Source organism: Pan troglodytes, chromosome 13 (assembly GCF_028858775.2).
Source record: "Pan troglodytes isolate AG18354 chromosome 13, NHGRI_mPanTro3-v2.0_pri, whole genome shotgun sequence".
NCBI classification, from domain to species: domain Eukaryota; kingdom Metazoa; phylum Chordata; class Mammalia; order Primates; family Hominidae; genus Pan; species Pan troglodytes.
The window spans coordinates 94,102,077-94,119,896 of record NC_072411.2 but is presented as its reverse complement, the minus strand read 5'-3'; the positions used below and the strand labels follow the sequence as shown (position 1 = coordinate 94,119,896).

At 36.6% G+C, this 17,820-nt stretch overlaps 1 protein-coding gene and 1 long non-coding RNA gene across 4 annotated transcripts in view; one reads left to right on the top strand and one right to left on the bottom strand.

The window, feature by feature from the left end:
• TMEFF2 (transmembrane protein with EGF like and two follistatin like domains 2) overlaps positions 1–17,820 on the top strand; it is a 244,911-nt gene that overhangs the window by 131,493 nt on the left and 95,598 nt on the right. For both annotated transcript variants that reach the window (XM_009443902.5, XM_515997.7), the window contains exon 5: positions 5,871–5,967. In XM_009443902.5, the coding sequence (XP_009442177.1) occupies positions 5,871–5,967 (97 nt within the window). The remainder of the gene's footprint in view (positions 1–5,870; positions 5,968–17,820) is intronic.
• LOC104005303 (uncharacterized) overlaps positions 1–17,820 on the bottom strand; it is a 50,211-nt gene that overhangs the window by 21,872 nt on the left and 10,519 nt on the right. The window contains exons 3-6 of one of the 2 annotated variants that reach the window (XR_010149819.1): positions 14,797–14,925; positions 11,153–13,038; positions 7,399–7,514; positions 5,838–5,986 (exon numbers count right to left, since the gene is read on the bottom strand). This is a non-coding gene — a long non-coding RNA (uncharacterized LOC104005303). The remainder of the gene's footprint in view (positions 1–5,837; positions 5,987–7,398; positions 7,515–11,152; positions 13,039–14,796; positions 14,926–17,820) is intronic. The other variant, XR_010149820.1, reaches the window with a different exon arrangement.

Sequence of the window (17,820 nt, the reverse complement as noted above, 5' to 3'; positions counted from 1 at the left end):
AATAATTCATGAGTCTAAGAAATCTCAAAGGATATTCCAATATATATTTTGAACAGAAATACATGAAAACACAACAGATCAATATTTGTGGTATGCAACTAAAGCAATCTTTAGAAGGCAATTTATACATTTTAATACCTATACGAGAAAACAAGGCATAAAGTCAAGCATTTCTACTTCCATTTTAAAAAACTAGAAAAATAATAAATTAAGTCCTAAGTATGTAGCACAAGGATATAATAAAAATAAGAACAGAAATCAATAAAATAAAAAAAGTGAAATAGCCTTGTATAAAGAAATCAAATTTGTAATTGAAGAGCAACAACAACAACAACAAAAACCACTCCCGGACTAGATAGTTTCACTAGTGAGTTATAACTTATGAATAAAAAATACTACTACTCTGACACAAACTCTCATAAAATAGCAGACGTGGGAACAATTTTCAGCCCATTTCATGAAGGGCAGGCATGGAAACTACAAGAAAAGAAAATTACAGCCAGCATATCTCAAGAAAATAGATATAAAAATGCTCTACAAAATATTAGCAAATGAAATCCAGCAATATATTAAAAAGTTAATATACCAAGATCAAGTTTGACTTTTCCCAGGAATGCAAGGTTAGCACTGTCAACAAAATAGACCAAGAAAAATATTGCAACACATATATCTGACAACAGATTTGTACCCAAAAGATATTAAACATTCCTGCAGGTGGAGAATTTAAAAACCACCACCAACAATAATTTTTGCCTTAAGATTCAGTAATCCTGCTGCTAGTTATTTATTCAAGAGAAATCAAAACATATGTGTACACAAAGTCTTTTACAAGGATTTGTACAGCAGCTTTATTCATAAATACCCAATTATAATTTTCAGTCAGTAACTGAAAACAACCCAGATATCCTTCAACAGGAGAATGAATAAATAACCTGCAGTGTATCATTCAATGGAATACTAAGCAATAAAAAGATATAAACTATTGATACATGCAACTACCTGAATTAATTTCAAAAGCTATCATTTTGAGTGAAAGAAACTTGACACAAAAATTACATATTGAATTATTCCACTGATGTGATGTTCTAGAATAGTTAAAACTAATCTGTGGTGACAGACATCTGCCCATATATAGACAGGGTAGTGGTAGGGCAATGCCTGGGAAGGGTAACCAGGGAACTTTCTGGGATGATAGAGTTGTTCTATGTGTCTTGATATGCACTCCTCAACGCTAATTAAAGGCTACTGAGTTAGTCCATTTGCATTGCTCTAAAGGAATACCTAAGGCTGGATAATTTATAAGGAAAAAAAGTTTATTTTGACTCATGGTTCTCCAGGCTGTATGAGAAGCATAGTGCCGGCATCTGCTTCCAGTGAGGCCTCAGGGAGCTTTTTACTCATGGCAGAATGCATAGTGGCAGCAGGTGTGTCATGTGGCGAGACGGGGAGCAAGAGAGAGAACGAAGAGGTTCCAGACTCTTAAACAAACCCAGACTCTTAAACAAGCAGATCTCATGTGAACTAACTGAGTGAGAACTCCCTCATCACCAAGGGTATGGCCCTAAGCCATTCATAAGGGATCCACCCCCATGATGCAAACACTTCCTACCAACCCATACCTCCAACATTGAGGATTACATCTCAACATGAGATTCGTAGAGGACAAACATCCAAACCATATCGGGTACCCTTAAGATCTGTGTATGGTCATCCCTCAGTCTCCTCAGGGGATTGGGTCCAGGACCCGCCCTCCCCACAGTATACCAAAATCTGTGGATGCTCAAGTCCCTGATGATAGAAAGTGGTGTATCCTATGCACATCCTCACATATAATTTAAATCATCTCTAGATTACTTGGAATACTTAATACAACATAAATGCTGTGTAAAAATTTGTTATACTCTATTTTTATTTTTTTATTATTTATTTCTGCATTATTATTTTGTACTTTTTTTTCTGAATATTTTGATTCAAGATTGGCTGAATTTGTGAATGGGGAACCAGCAGATATTGATGGATGACTTCATTTCACTGAATGTCAATTTTAATTGCATTTTTATCAAAGTGAATTACAATGCTTACCCATGTGTTTGAACATTATAGTTCACTGTTTTCAGAAATGGTATAACAGGTTAAGAATATTATAAGAGTCACAGGAAGCATGATAGTGAGAACTGGGTTCAGCAGGCACATCATCATGTAGGACCAGCAAGAAGAACAGGGTGATGATGGAATTCAACCTTCAGAAGAAATTACCAGGGCAGAGAGATTTGAGAGAGAAGTAACTCAATCATTTCTTATAATCCCTCCGATTCCAAACCTCCCTAAAACGATTAAATACATTTTAATGGCAGGGCAGAATATTAGGGATAATGTGCTTTCAGTAGCTCCATTTCCCTCACCCCTCAAATTTCCCTCAATCGCTTGCCAAAACCTAAGTTTCTATAAAATAATGGGAAATAATTATCTTACTTTGCAACTCAAAATAAAAGAGCTTACAATATAAATGCATGGTTAAGATAATACTTTAAGATAAATGAATTTTATTCCTAATCAGTGTATGAATGCAAATAAGCACTGATCTTTCCTGTTACTGGTAATGTAGAAAGAAGAGAAAGAAGTAACAGTCCAATTTAGCACACATTTACTGAGAGTGTAACATGTGCTAAATCAGTGGTTTTCAAGCTTTTGTGACTGTGACCTTTACTAAGAATTGCAATTTATATTGCAGCCCTGCATGTACGTACATATGTATAACTAAAGCTGTGTTATAAAATAAAACATGTACTTGCTAAATAAGATGCAGTCTGTTACTTACTAGACTAGTATAGTCTGTTTCATGTTTACAGAAATGCAAGTCATGATGCATTAATTTCACCACCCCCTAAAAGGTTGTGAACTGTGGTTTGAAAAACACAGTGCTATTCTTTCTACTCAAAATGTGGTCTGTGGACCAACAGCAGCAGCATCTAGGGACTTGTAAGAAATGCAGAACCTGAGACCATACCTCGCACCTAATGAATCAGAATCTGCATTTTAACTAAACCTCCAGGTGCTTCCTGTGCACTTTAAAGCATCAGAAGCCCTGTGCTAGACGAAGCCTGAGGAGGGTGCTCTGGACAGATGAAGTCTTCTTGGTATTGCTTAAGGCAGAGACTCTTCCTCGGAGATAGTCTGTATTCAGAATAGGCATATTGAAGCCCCAAACTAAGTCCAATTCAGTATCTCCAAGGATATCTCAGGGCATTTTTATTAAAAAAAAAAAAAAAAAAAACATCCACGAAAGCCTCTGAATCAGACCCTATTTAAGAACCACTGGTATAAAAAGTTAAATGAAAGTTGTGCACCGATTAAGTCATTTGTTTGTTTACTATTATACAAAGGTGCAAACCAATGCTTCCAGTAATATGGAAATATTTTATATTTCTTTGTGGGTGACTTTATAGAAAGGCACTTTATTCACACAATACTTATTGATGGGGGTATTCCTACTGCTTCTTTTGAATTTACTTCTCCTTATCGGAGAATTTCCAAACATCTCCATTTTACCAATAATTGCCCTTTTATAGAAATGTAATGTGACTTCTGGTAGAAATATTATTATTAGTCCTGCTGAGATAGCAAAATTTATCCCTGGATGACCTCCAGTCAATCCCTTACCAAAGATCTCAACTGCTGAAGAAAATGGGGCTGTCTCTAAGTGGCCATCACTGTTCATTAAGGTCCTTGCCATTGTGTTCTTATCTTTCCTGAGTAATGGGAAGTTTTAGTCTGGAAGTTGCTAATCTTGCTAACACTAAAAGGCTTTCTCCCATTAGCAGCTTCTGTGTTGCATTAATAATCAGAAAGTAATAAAGAGACCGACCTCAGCTGTTCGGTCTCCCCTGAGATGAGGCCCCAGCTTCCCTCTTATCCCCATGGTCCACTCTAATGGTCTTGCCTATATTAAAGTAATAGAGTGAATAATAAGATAAGTGCTGTCTATTTTATCAGAGTCTAAAATTCCTTCTTCTTTTTGGGGAGGACACCTTTTTTTTTTTTTAAGACATCCAAATTGAAAACTATACCATCAATACTTTCGCAATTGAAATTGACCTGTTTAATTCATATTGTTTTAAAAATGTAAGCGTTGACTATCAAGCACAGGAAAAAAATGTTTTAGAAAAAATAAATCCCTCCACCTTTCTTGGAAGAGTTATAAAACAGATAACTCTCCTAGGGATGTCTTCTTGTCCTTTTTTGAGTAAATCAAATTACTCATCTGAACAGCAGTAAACTAAAGAAAACTAAAGATCTTTGATTTTATACGTATGAAAAACTTGCCAATAAACAAAAAAGAAATGAAGAGAAAATAACATATTAAAACTAAATAAGTAAGATTGGATTTGACAGGTTCAAGGTGCATGTTAATAAGTTGTCTTTGTTGTTTAAAATGTTCATAAAGACAGGAACTAATGCTGGGATTAATTGCTTATGTTCTTTTTCTGTTGAAAATGTTCTTTTGCAGAAGTGCACTTCTTAAAGGTTCCCTTGATTTAAACATCTGTTTTTAAATGTATATGATCTGTGTATGGAATTATATTATCTATGCGGTAGTTAGTTGATTGTAATTTTTCATTTTAAAATAAAACTACTTTTTCTTTCAACTATATATTTTTAACTGGGAAAACAGGTAATTCACCCTGAAAGTGTTGCTCATTCCTTGTACTCAAATACTAGAAATTTTTTCTCAATTTACACTGTTGTATCCTGATTTTGAAAGACTAACTTTATAATTAGGTGATATATTGCCTATTTTTGCACTTGTAATTTAGAGGAAAAAAGGACCAATATCAATCATCATTATCAGTGACTAAACAGTGACTCAATATATATATGTATATATATATATATATATATTTTTTTTTTTTTTTTTTTTTTTTTGAGACGGAGTCTCGCTCTGTCGCCCAGGCTGGAGTGCAGTGGCGCGATCTCAGCTCACTGCAAGCTCCGCCTCCCGGGTTCACGCCATTCTCCTGCCTCAGACTCCCGAGTAGCTGGGACTACAGGCGCCCGCTACCACGCCCGGCTAATTTTTTGTATTTTTAGTAGAGACGGGGTTTCACCGTGTTAGCCAGGATGGTCTCGATCTCCTGACCTCGTGATCCACCCGCCTCGGCCTCCCAAAGTGCTGGGATTACAGGCGTGAGCCACCGCGCCCGGCCAATATATTTTTTTAAAATAAAATATATGTTCATAACCCTCTAACAATGAATCACTGTGATTAGCTCTATGCAATACTTATGTAAGATTCAATAAATGACAGTAAAAAACAACTAAAAACTATTTTCTAAAAACTTATAATCAACATATTTTTTCTTATAAGTACTTAACAGTTTGAGGGGAAAAATGTGGGCATATCTAATAAATCAGGGATGCTCATCTAAATTTTTAAAAATTATACATGAAAACTTTCTTTGAATGAAAAAGTCCATAATCTGGAAATAAGAAAATGCTAAATATGTTTCAGTAAAATAGACAGTAGATCTCTCCCTCAGAGAGGTGAAAATTTAACTCCCTTTTAACTAAATAACTCTTTCATATGGTCTATTAGGCAAATAATTTTGATGAATCCAATAAACTCACATGCTTTTTGTTTTATTTAGCATGCAAAATGCAAACGTGTTCACCACATACCAATGGGAAACATATTATTGTTAGAGTTGTCTTTAAATTGGAGGAAAAAAAAGAGTTGCTTTTGACATTCTTATGAAGCTTCAATAGCAGACAGGTCCATTGGGAAAGTAGCAGCTTTAATAAAGAATTGTCCTGGAGTTGTAGATATAATGCACAATTACCTGAATTCCTTTTACTGTTTTTCTGTCCTACAGTCCATGAAGGCTCTGGAGAAACTAGTCAAAAGGAGACATCCACCTGTGATATTTGCCAGTTTGGTGCAGAATGTGACGAAGATGCCGAGGATGTCTGGTAATGTGCTGTTTTTATTCTTTTAGACAAAATAATGACAGTGATTAATTTCTTTTTAACACTATCAACCATTCTGCAACAGAAGACATTGTCTGCATTTTTATTTTCTTATTCAGTTCCCAAGTGAAAAAAAAAATGAGGGCAAGGAATTTCTGGAACTGGATTAAGAGGTGGGCCAGCCAAGCAGCTATCCATGGCATTACTTGATAAGGCACACTAAAATATCATTGAAGCCCCCCAAAACTGTCAATGTTAGGATATAGAGGGAAAAAAAAGTCTTATTTACTAGAATATCTTTGAAAAAGTATCATCAGAGCCAGGTGTGATGGCTCAGGCCTGTACTCCCAGCAGGCCTGTACTCCCAGCACTTTGGGAGGCCAAGGCAGGAGGATCGCGCTTGAGGCCAGATGTTTGAGATCAGCCTGGGCACAAAGTGAGACCCACATCTCTACAAAAAAAAAAAAAAAAATTAATTAGCTGGGTATGGTCACACTAGCCTGTAGTCCCAGCTACTCAGGAGGCTGAGGAGGGAGGAACTCTTGAGCACAGGAGGTTAAGGCTACAGTGAGCTGTGATCATGCCATTGCATTCCAGCCTGGGCCACAGAGTGAGACTTTATCTCAAGATTTTTAAAAGGCATCATCAGGAAGCAATAGATGATCAGACTTAGTCTGTTTGGGTTTCTATAACAAAATACCATAAACTGGGTAGCTTATAAACAAAAGAAATTTATTTCTCACCATTCTGAAGGCTGAGAAGTCCAAGATCAAGGCAGATTTATTGTCTGATAAGAGCTCACTTTCTCTTAAAATAGCCTTCTTACTGAAGCTTCACATGGCAAAAAGGGCAAGGGAGGTCTGTGGAGCCTGTTTTATAAGGGCACTAATCCCATTCATGAAGGCTCCACCCCCATAACCTAATCGCCTCCCAAAGGTCCTACCTCCCAATACTATCATCTTGGGGGTTAGGATTTCACCATATGAATCTGGGGAGGGGGACAGCAACATTTAGATCATACCAGTTGCTAATCTGACTTCTAAGATGATGGAGTAACTACTCTTTTAAAGATATGTTCATCAAATAATGAATAATACTTATTATTTTGAATGGGTGCCAACATTTTAGCCTTCTACTGTATTGGTCCCACCTTAAGCACATTGAAAAGTGAATAACTCAAACTTCTGAGGGAGTTCTTTGTGTCATGATAATGAAAAGCAGCAGCCTTTTTTTATTCCTCTCCTATTCTCTCTTCTGCTCCTCCCCTCCTCCTCTTCCTCTTCTTCCTCTTCCACTTCCTCTTCTTCTCCTCCTCCTCCTTTCCCTCCCTGTCTTTCCCCTCCTCCTCTTCTTTTCCTTCTCCTTTGTCTTCATCTTCTCCTATTATTATTATTGCTATTATTTCTCTCTTTTTCTTTTTTACATATACCTCACCCCTTTCAGGAAAACATCTGGCTGCTCTTTATTTTCTGCAGTATGTAGACTGTGCTTGCCTAGAGCAGTTAACCATCATTTTGATCAAACTTTTGTGAGTAGAGGGGAAAATTCATCTAAGGAAAATGAAGAAAAATTAAGACAAGATTATGTGGCAGTAGTAAAACAGTCTGCACTTAAAATATTTTTTTAAGTGAAGATTCTATCTGAGCAAATGGTGGTTCTTAGGGTAAACTACGTACTTACAAGTAAACACTGCCTTTGAATAGCCAAGTGAAATAAACATCTATTACTAAAATCAGACAGCAGTAGAGTTTTCATGCCTGTCAAACACTTCTAGCCAATGGGCAGCTAGGAGCCGAGTGAGAGAGTCTATGCACTGGTTTGACCATCTTGAGGTAAACAAATGTATGTTTTTTGTTTTTTATTGAGACAGAGTCTCGCTGCTTTTTTTTTTTTTTTTTTTTTTTTTTGAGATGGAGTCTCACTCTGTCGCCCAGGCTAGAGTGCAGTGGCACGATCTCAACTCACTGCAACCTCCGCCTCCCGGGTTCAAGAGATTCTTCTGTCTCAGCCTCCTGAGTAGCTGGGATTACAGGTGCGCACCACCATGCCCGGCTAATTTTTGTATTTTTAGTAGAGATGGGGTTTCATCATATTGGCCAGGCTGGTCTCAAACTCCTCACCTCAGGTGATTTGCCCGCCTCCGCCTCCCAAAGTGCTGGAATTACAGGTGTGAGCTACCACGCCCGGCCAACAAATGTATGGTTTTTAAAAAACATCCTAGGGACCTTAATGGCTGATGAATTTGTGGTTCCCAAAACTGAGAGATTGCCAGAAGTACTTTGAGAATTTTTTTAAACATACCAGTTATTTAGTTCTGCCCCAAAATTAATGAATCAGAATTTCAAAGAAGTGGGACTCAAAATTTTACTTTTCTACAAGACCCCCAGGGGATTATGGAAATACTACTCTAAAATAAATGACTAATTCAAAGACTCTTTCTCCTTCCTAAATGCTTTAGGGCTCTTCTGTAGTCATAAGATCAAGACACACAAATAGGAAATGTATCCTTAAAATATTTCGTTTCTAACGTTTATTGGTGACTGCATCTGTATTTCAGCATCATTTTTTCAAGCTGTTTTCTTGTAAATTGTTTCACTTTTTAAAAAATGTACATGAGTCTCTTTTTTTTAAGAATTTTAATTTTCCTAGTTCCTTATCTTTTTAATGATTATTCTTTAAGTGGTATAGCTCCACTCTCCAAGACATTTAAGACATGAGCTTTTAAGAGCAGCTAAAAATTATTGGTTGTTTACTATGGGTTTTATCCATTTGTATACTGTTTTTTTTCTCAGCTATCTTCAAAATAGCCATAGGAGGTAGATTCCATTATTATTTTACTCTAAAAAGAGAAAACTGAGTTTTAAAGTGTTAAAGTGGCAGGACCAAGATGAAGATACGAGGTGAAAGTAACTAAAGGTTGTTAGCATAACAATTCAACCAAAGATGCAATTGAAACAATATGTCTTTGCTGTCATGTCTAGACAATGAGATGGCCAGATTGCAGGCAGCATATTTGCAGTGACTCTCCAAGGCCTGCAAGGTTAGAGCTGGTTTAGGTAGATGTTTGCAGCTGGAAGTGGGAAAACATCCAGGCAAGCAGGGGGTTAATCCTGGTATTCTTGGAAAAGTTCAGCTCCATGGTGTGAAGGCAGTATGAAAAGATATGGGCAAGGATAGTGGCACCAGAAAGGCTTAGCAATTGTCTACAGGGCCCAGCCATGGCAACTGTAATTCAGAAAATAAATTCAGTTACAAATGAGACAAGGAGAAGGACAAAGGAGAACCTTAGTCATGGAGAAATTGGTGTCAATCAGAAAAACTCGTCAAGAACTGAAACAGGAAAGCCTGGATAGATATTGCAACTGGTATACAAAGCCAAGCCTTGGTTACAAGTTGCTGGGAGAAGCATAGCCTACATCTGAGAAATAAATTACAAGGTCAGAATGAAACCAGCAGCAAAGCTGAATGCTAAATCAGTTAGCTCTTGGCTATGATATCTTGTATGCCCCCAGCATAGGGACAAGATTAGCTCCAAAATGCAGAATAAGCCTGAACCTCCAGATGGGGGCTAAATGGCCATGGCTGTGAAGATTAGAGGGCTGTAGGGGCAGGGAGCCAAGAAGATCATTAGACTTCCAAGGCAAGAACAAAAGTTATTAGTGTTTAAATAAAATGTATTTAAAATGTTGAATGTAAGCAATAAGGAATTGTGCTGAAATGACAAGTGCATTGATTTTCATTTACATACCTTGTATGTTAACGTACCTTTGTATGTTAACATATTGTATTTAGTCATGGCCATGAAGGGCAGATTGGAAACAGCTGAAGGACACAGGAATAAAGCAATGAGTGAAATTAAATAGGCATAGAATGAAAGAGGCTGTAAAGTAAGATAGGAAGCAATAGCGGAGTGATCTGACTACAGTATTAGGCAACAGAACCTTCACTAAATCAAGGGAGCGTTGATACACTATTGATTTTGGATGACACCACGGCCAGGTTCTCTCAAACATAAAATACTACATATGATAAGTGGCAACAAAGAGTACAACTTATTGTTTTATTTTGCCTTTAACACTAACTAAACTATAATTTTATGTGTACAGATTTCCTCAATCCTGCATTATGAAATAATAACAAGATGTGAGTAACTGCTGATGTGAAATAATGTTCTTACTATATCCACAATACTGAAACAAAGGTGAAAAATTAATTCCTGATCTTTCTTTAACCCTGGCCTAATAAGTTAATATTTTGCATTTTCCCACTGGGTTAAATCTAGTTATTCAAACATTCTTAAGTACTTTCAAGATGAAGATAAATCTTTATTAGAATAAAAAAGTCAGTACACAGTTAGCTGATCATGTTTTCATAGTTAGATGAGTTTTTGAGTTCAGAAGAAAGTCACACTGGAGATGGGAATAAAAAATTAATAAATAGGGGAAAGAGGAGAATAAAAGAAGAAGAGAAAAAATAATAATTAGATGGCATTGACAAACTATGATACTAATGACATAACATTTTAATGCTTTTATTTTGAGAAAACAGATGGCTTGTAATCTAATCTAAGACCCTAGTTTATGTTCTATGATTTCATTTCAAGGCTTTTCTCTTGCATTTTTCTTATATGGAGAACATCAAGGCTGTAAAAAATCAGAAAATTTTAGGTTCTCTCAATAGGAAAGGAAGACCATTGCTACAAAATACTTTTTCAGTTATAGATATTAACTTAAATGTAGGGAAGGATTAAGCTTCCAAAAGAGGGTTAAAATTCAACAGGACAAGTTATTCACACGCCAGTACATCCATTCTCATAATAGAGGTATCTTTCATTAAGGATGGACTTCGAAAGTAACTGAAACACCTGTGTGAAGGGATGTGTGTGCCTGTTTATGGGGAAGGGGTTAAGAGAAGAAGAAAGGGATTAAAATATCATTTCTCTTTATATCCAGACTGAAAACAGTCAAAACTAATACATTTATACATAAAAGAGACTCTCAAATACACCCTGCCAAATATAATTTATAAAGAAGAAGAATGGCTTATAAATAAGTCAAATATAATAAAATTGACTCATTGCAAAGTAATAAAGCTCCATCTGATAGCATTGGGAATACCAACTTATGATTTCAGCAAATATTTCTGATTTCACTTTAGAAACAGCCTTATATTTCCTTAATTATCTTACCTGATAAATTATCTCAGTAAGTCCAAAGTAGGTCAGTGGAAACTCTTTTCTCTGGGAACTATTCCTTAGAAGTAATTAGCCTGGAACTTTCTGTTGGTTCTGTCAGTCAGAAGTAGTTCAGAGCCCGGGGGTTGATACTTGATTTAATATACATATACATACAAAAGCACTGATAGCTGAGTCTGACCATAGGAATGGCTGGGTATGAAATTGGCTGCATGCCTAATATTTCCAGGAACAGAGCACAGGTGCACAGGTTTAAGAGCAGATGCAGCCAGATGACAAATGACATAAAGGGACAACTTAAATTATTAGGTATATTTGCTTTATATGTATTCTTCATAGCTCTTTATCCCTGTTTTAACTTTGCTTTTGTAGTATTCTCTACATGCCACTCAGGCTCCATTAGCGATATCATATTGGCTTAAATGCTATTAACTCCTTAGTAGTCATTCATTTTGTCTTTGAAAGCATTAATAATATTTTCCAGTTTTAGTGTATAACATCCTTAGTGTTCGAGTGCAATGGTAAGAAAGGAAAGAAGCAAAGTTGTTGCAAAAAAATGAGTTCCAAAGAGGAATGAATAAATGTTTATTATTTTCTCTATTTCATTGATGTTTCATAACTGAAACAGGGTGTGGGATCTGGCATTTCTTTTCTGGGTGTCTCTTACAAAGACAGTTTAGTTTGAAGTCTTTAACATCTTGCTCCTTTGATCTGAGAAAGCTCCCTGTCATTAGGAAGATTGTGTGTTATTGGCAACCTGCCCACATTTAATGCATTTTGGATTGTGGAGGCTCATGAATATTTGAAGTGGGGCAATGGCCATGGATGATCCTTGGCACTAGATTTCATCATAGGTATAAGTAAATTAGACATTAGGTCTTGCTGACTTTAGTACCTTTGGGTTGTGAGTTTGATAGGGAAAATTAAGACACCTCTGAGGAAAATACAGAAAGTGGTTTTATTTAAAACCACTCCTGGTTGACAATTGAACAAAAAGATTGTGTTTAAAATGGAAACTGCAATCTTTGTATTGTTTTTCTACTAAGTAAAAAGGTCAGACTTGGATATGGTACATTTAAAGAGGATGCTGATTAGTCACAAAATTTTAGCCAACTAAGAGTTCATTCAGTTTCTCCCTAGGGTGTTTCCCTTTTATTAATTTCCTTTGCTTTCTGGCCCCAGAAGTGTAACTGGTAACCAATGTTAGGTGTGGTTTCTAATATAAGTTTACTCATGGAGACAATGAAAAAAAAAACAGAAAAAAGATAATAGATCTGCTCTAGAAAATCCAAGGTTTTTTTTGAATGTGTGCATGGCTTTTTGAGAAAACATTTTAGTTTCAAGATTCCTGGAGTTGAGGTATGACTTCTCTCCATTTACCTCTTATCTCCACCTTGAAGACAGTAGCTGTCACCTCTGAAAGCTGCAGTAGCGTTTTCTGTTTGTGTCAATGAGTGGGAACTGAAGAGTAGATACCTCTCATTCCTTTAATGATTCCATTTGCCCAAAAAATGTTTCGGGGTGGGGGGTGCATATACAGCTCCTGACTTAGGGAAGCACATATCTTTCCACTCAGAATTTCAAGGGGAAAATGTTGATAGTTTTTAGCAAAGGTGTGTCCAAATCTGAAAGTTGGGGTTTGCTTTCATTATTTATTTCTTTTCTGTATTTCTTCACCTATCTTGATCAAGAAAATAAACAGCTTATATTTTTCTAAATTTCACACGATGTAATAAAATTTAGAAGTAAAAGACTAGGAATTCTGACATGGCCTGTACGATGGTCTGTACAGGGCATTAAACAATGCCCAGTGTCAACAAATGCCGTATTTGCAATCCAAACTTCTCTCTGCAGTAGCTGCCGGTAATCCAACCTGCAAACTGAAGTTAAAAGCTTCAAATGTTACTCAGGAAGACAAATGAATAACAATGACACTTCTAATATGCAATAGTCAAATAATAACAACCACCAACAACAACTAACCACCCCTCCAGAAAAAGGAGGGTTATGAAAGTAAAAAATAAAAAAAATTGAAAAATAAAAATAAACAATAGTCTTTAAAACCTTGAGTCTTCTGTGATGCTAGCCTACCTTTTTTATTTAAAAAAATGGGTTTTCACATAAATTCTAGAGAATCTTTTAAATTCTTCTCTGTATCCATACCTCAACTGTACTAGCTATCACAGTGATTAATGAAACTTAATTAGGTTATGACAGCTACAACCCAGATCTGGTGTAGAATACCAAGAAATATGGGGATAAAGAATTCTGAACTTCAATGTGTTTTATTTGTTTTTACAATATTTATTAGGCCATGCAGTTTAAATCATGTAATTTCTATTTTATATCAAAATCATAAAATACTGCATGGCAACAGAACAAAGGAAACAAAACTCCTAAGTACAGATTGTATTTCTACCACTAACTTAACAGTTTTCATTACTTGTTTCTCTTTTTACTTGCTTTTTTTGTTTGTTTGTTTGAGACGGAGTCTCACCCTGTGGCCCAGGCTGGAGTGCAGTGGTGCTATCTCGGCTCACTGCAAGCTCCGCCTCCCAGGTTCACACCATTCCCCTGCCTCAGCCTCCCGGGTAGCTGGGACTACAGGCGGTCGCCACCACGCCCGGCTAATTTTTTGTATTTTTAGTAGAGATGGGGTTTCATCGTGTTAGCCAGGATGGTCTCAATCTCCTGACCTTGTGATCCTCCCCCCTCGGCCTCCCAAAGTGCTGGGATTACAGGCATAAGCCACCGCACCTGGCCTTTACTTGCTTTTTAAATCTTTGCTTGCTTTTGAAATCTTGTTGCAGGCCACACCCTGTTAATGGTAGGTTGCCTAACCTTTAGTGCTCACTCACTAAACTCACTCTCTATTTCTTCTTGACTTTTCATGTCTCAGTTTCTAGCATATTCTGAGTCAGCAATTCCTGTCTCCACACTCAGGGAATACCTGCTCCATGTTCCGATGTCCCAGTGTAACATCCCAGTCTCAAAGATAATAATAGGAATCTCACTGTAGTTATCAAAGTGTGACAAACCTTTCCAAAGCGTGTCAGACACCATCCTAAATGCCTAGATTTATAGAGCCATTTAATCCTCACCACAGTCTTATGAATGTAATACACTAGTAATTCTCATGTTACAAAACAGAAAACTGAGGCACAGACAGGTTAATCAAACTTCCCGAACCCAAAGAGCAAGTGAGAGAGCCACGATTCGTGCCAGCCAGGCAGACTCCATGCTCTTAACTACTACTCAGGGTCTTCTCTTATAAATTATGTGTGTATATAAGTGTATATTGTGAGTATGCACACCCACACACACACACACACATAGACCAAATGTATCTATCTTATATATTCAGGATAGAATTTTACATGTTTTAATGGGAAAACAAAGACTTTAAGTGGCAGTTTGGGATGAAATTCACCACTAACACACCTACATTGTGTATGATGCCCTTGAAGTTCTTTTTCACTCGGTATATAAAATATATTTCTTTGTAGTCCCCTTCAAGACTGTGTAGTTTTCATTTGTTTGTTTTTCACAGAGGTATTGAATTATTCTTATCATGGTCATGCGTGCATCCAATCAGATGAGAATGTTACTAGACTTAAGGTTGCATAGAAGAGACATACCTTCACCAAAACCTGAGGTTTTTTTAGCTGCTTCAATTCAATTTGCCTGTTTTGCAGTGGCAGTGGCAACCCTGACTGTGAGCCAAAGCTTATTACAAATGTCTATTTCTGCTGTAAGAATAGAAATTCCTGGAGATGAGAAATAGAAAAAGAGGGAAGAGTCACCAAATTAAATAAAAATAAATATGACAGTGGATTTTAATCTGTATCTTAGTAGATTAAATGCCCTGCTGTATCTTTTAATTTAGCACTTAAAATATGATGTGAAGCCTCTTATATTCCAATATAACATCTATTTTTGATGGTTATATTAAAATGGGTTTTACATTTTTTCTAAATATAAATACACGCATTCCATCATAGTGATTTAAAAAAAAATAGAAATACAAAAACTTTAGGAAAATGTCATCCCTCTCTAAGATAATCATTGTGAAATTTGGAGATATATTTTCTGTGTGTGTGTGTGTGTGTTTTATGAGAATCTAATAATATTTTACATATTAAAACCACTTATCTTGAAAATTTTTAGTTAATCTTGAGGGTGAGTTATTTGGTGATTGTTAGGAATGCCAAACCAATTTAAGAATAATGTATTTATACTGGAATGCAATTTCTGTGTCCCAAGCTCTGATTATTCTTTCTAAATTTTCAGCACTTCTAAAAAAAAATTCATTTGAGGGTACTGTCCTAACATTTGTGATCTAAAAAATTATCAAAGCCTATATCCCCTCTAAGCCTGTGTTAAACATTTTTCTTGTTTAACTCCAAGAGATTAGACAGTATGTTAACTGAAAACATTTCCACTTTCTGTATCCAGAGTGTTCATAATAAATAGCTTTCTGAGGCATAAGCATTGTTAGATGAGAAACTGTCCTCCCAAAGGTGTATTAAATCGGGTAGAAACTGTTGCTGGTCTTCTGTGGTTTACTTCCAAATAGTAATATATTGTATGTGTTGACTCATCTAAACTACAAATCAGTGAACCATCCTCAGCAGCCAACATCAGTCTGTTCAGACACATTTCCCTACAAACAGGGCATATAATATCTAATAAGTGATTGAACAAATTGTAAAATTATATGCAACACCCAATCAAAAAATCAATACTGCTGAAAGTCTAAATGCTTATTACAGAAAAAAGCCAATAAATAATGAAAACGAATATCTGATTTTCTAGCCCCCCTAATGTAAAGTAAAATTAATCAAGAGTGGGTCCATTCATCCTTTTATCACTAAGCTATGAATGGAACATAAGAAATCAGGACAATGCATTTGGGACAGATGATCTTCTGAAGATTGTTTACCACAGCTCTCTTTTATTTATTGCAGCCTTTCAAAGTCTTTGACACAGTAGTTCACTGTATTCTCTGAGCTCATCCTGAAATGAGCTTTCTACAATCAAAATTATATTATCCATGGTAATAAAAGTAATGGTAGGTTCTAACAAGCCATAAGGGCTTATAATAAGCAGATATTAGGAGATGTTTATCTGGGAGAAGTGCACAACAGTTTGGAAAAAGGCAAAAATAAGAAATAAAATATTAGCTTCACATTACAAAAATTAGTGATGTATTTCTGTAATAAACATAGGTATCTGCAGGCCGGGCACAGTGGCTCATGCCTGTAATCCAAGCACTTTGGGAAGCTGAGGCAGGCAGATTGCCCGAGCTCAGGAGTTCATGACCAACCTGGGCAACATGGTGAAACCCTGTCTCTACTAAAATACAAAAAATTAGCTAGGCATGGCAGCATGTGCCTGTAGTCCCAGCTACTTGGGAGGCTAAAGCAGGAGAATTGCCTGAACCTGGGAGGCAGAGGCTGCAGTGAGCCAAGATCACGCCACTGCACTCCAGCCTGGGTGACAGAGCAAGACTCCATCTAAAAAAATAAAAATTAAAAAAAAAAACAGGTAACACAGGTATCTGCATAAATTTGGAACTTAGGATATTCAAATATAACATCAAATTATCAATAATGATGAAAAATAAAAATGATATATTTGATTACAGTATGCAACTTAACTTTCAATTAAAATTGTCTTCCCCAGAAAGTATGTTGATTTTTGGAAAAAGAAAACACAACAGAACTGCTTGCATTACAGCTACACTGGATGGTCAGACTTGGGGGGAAGAAAGAAAAGAAAAAGAAGCCCTGCATTGATCAATATATTGGTATATTAATCAGGGTTATTCAGAGAAACAAAGGAATAGGAAGCAAAAAATTTTCTAGTGAATCACTAGAGATAATAGTGGAAGGTGACAGTTCCATTTCCACCCATTGATTTCTGGACCAATGAATTTTGGCTATAGGAGACAGAGCACCACATATTAAATGCTGATTCAGAGCACATACAGCCTTCTGGAGAACCTTGCACCAGTCCTAGAAAGCATTGTCACCTACCTGGTGTTACAACTGTCATTTCTTTCCCTTTTTTCTTTTTTCTTTTTTTTCTTTGAGACAGTGTCTCGCTCCGTCACCCAGGCTGAAGTGCAGCGGCATGATCTTGACTCACTGCAACCTCCACCTCCTGGGTTCAAGCAATTCTCCTGTCTCAGCCTCCCAAGTAGCTGGGACTACAGGTGCATGCCACACGCCCAGCTAATTTTTGTATTTTTAGTAGAGACAGGGTTTCACCATATTAGTCAGGTTGGTCTCGAACTCCTGACCTCAGGTGATCCACCCACCTCAGCCTCCCAAAGTGCTGGAATTACAACTGTGATTTCAAAAAACTATTCCACCACTCTATCAAGCCAGCAGCTATAGGATGGCAGGAAACATGGTAAGACCAGGGAATTCCATGAGCATATACCCATTGCCATGCTTCTTTGGCAGTGAAGTAAGTTCCTTAGTCAGAAGCAATGCTGTGTGGAATACCAAGATGGTGGATAAAGCATTCCGTAAGTCCATGGATGGTGGTTTTGGGAGAAGCATTGTGTGCAGGAAGAAAAATGTATATCCAGTGTAAATACCTATTTCAGTAAGGACAAACTGCTGTCTCTTCCATGATGGAAGCAGTCCAATATA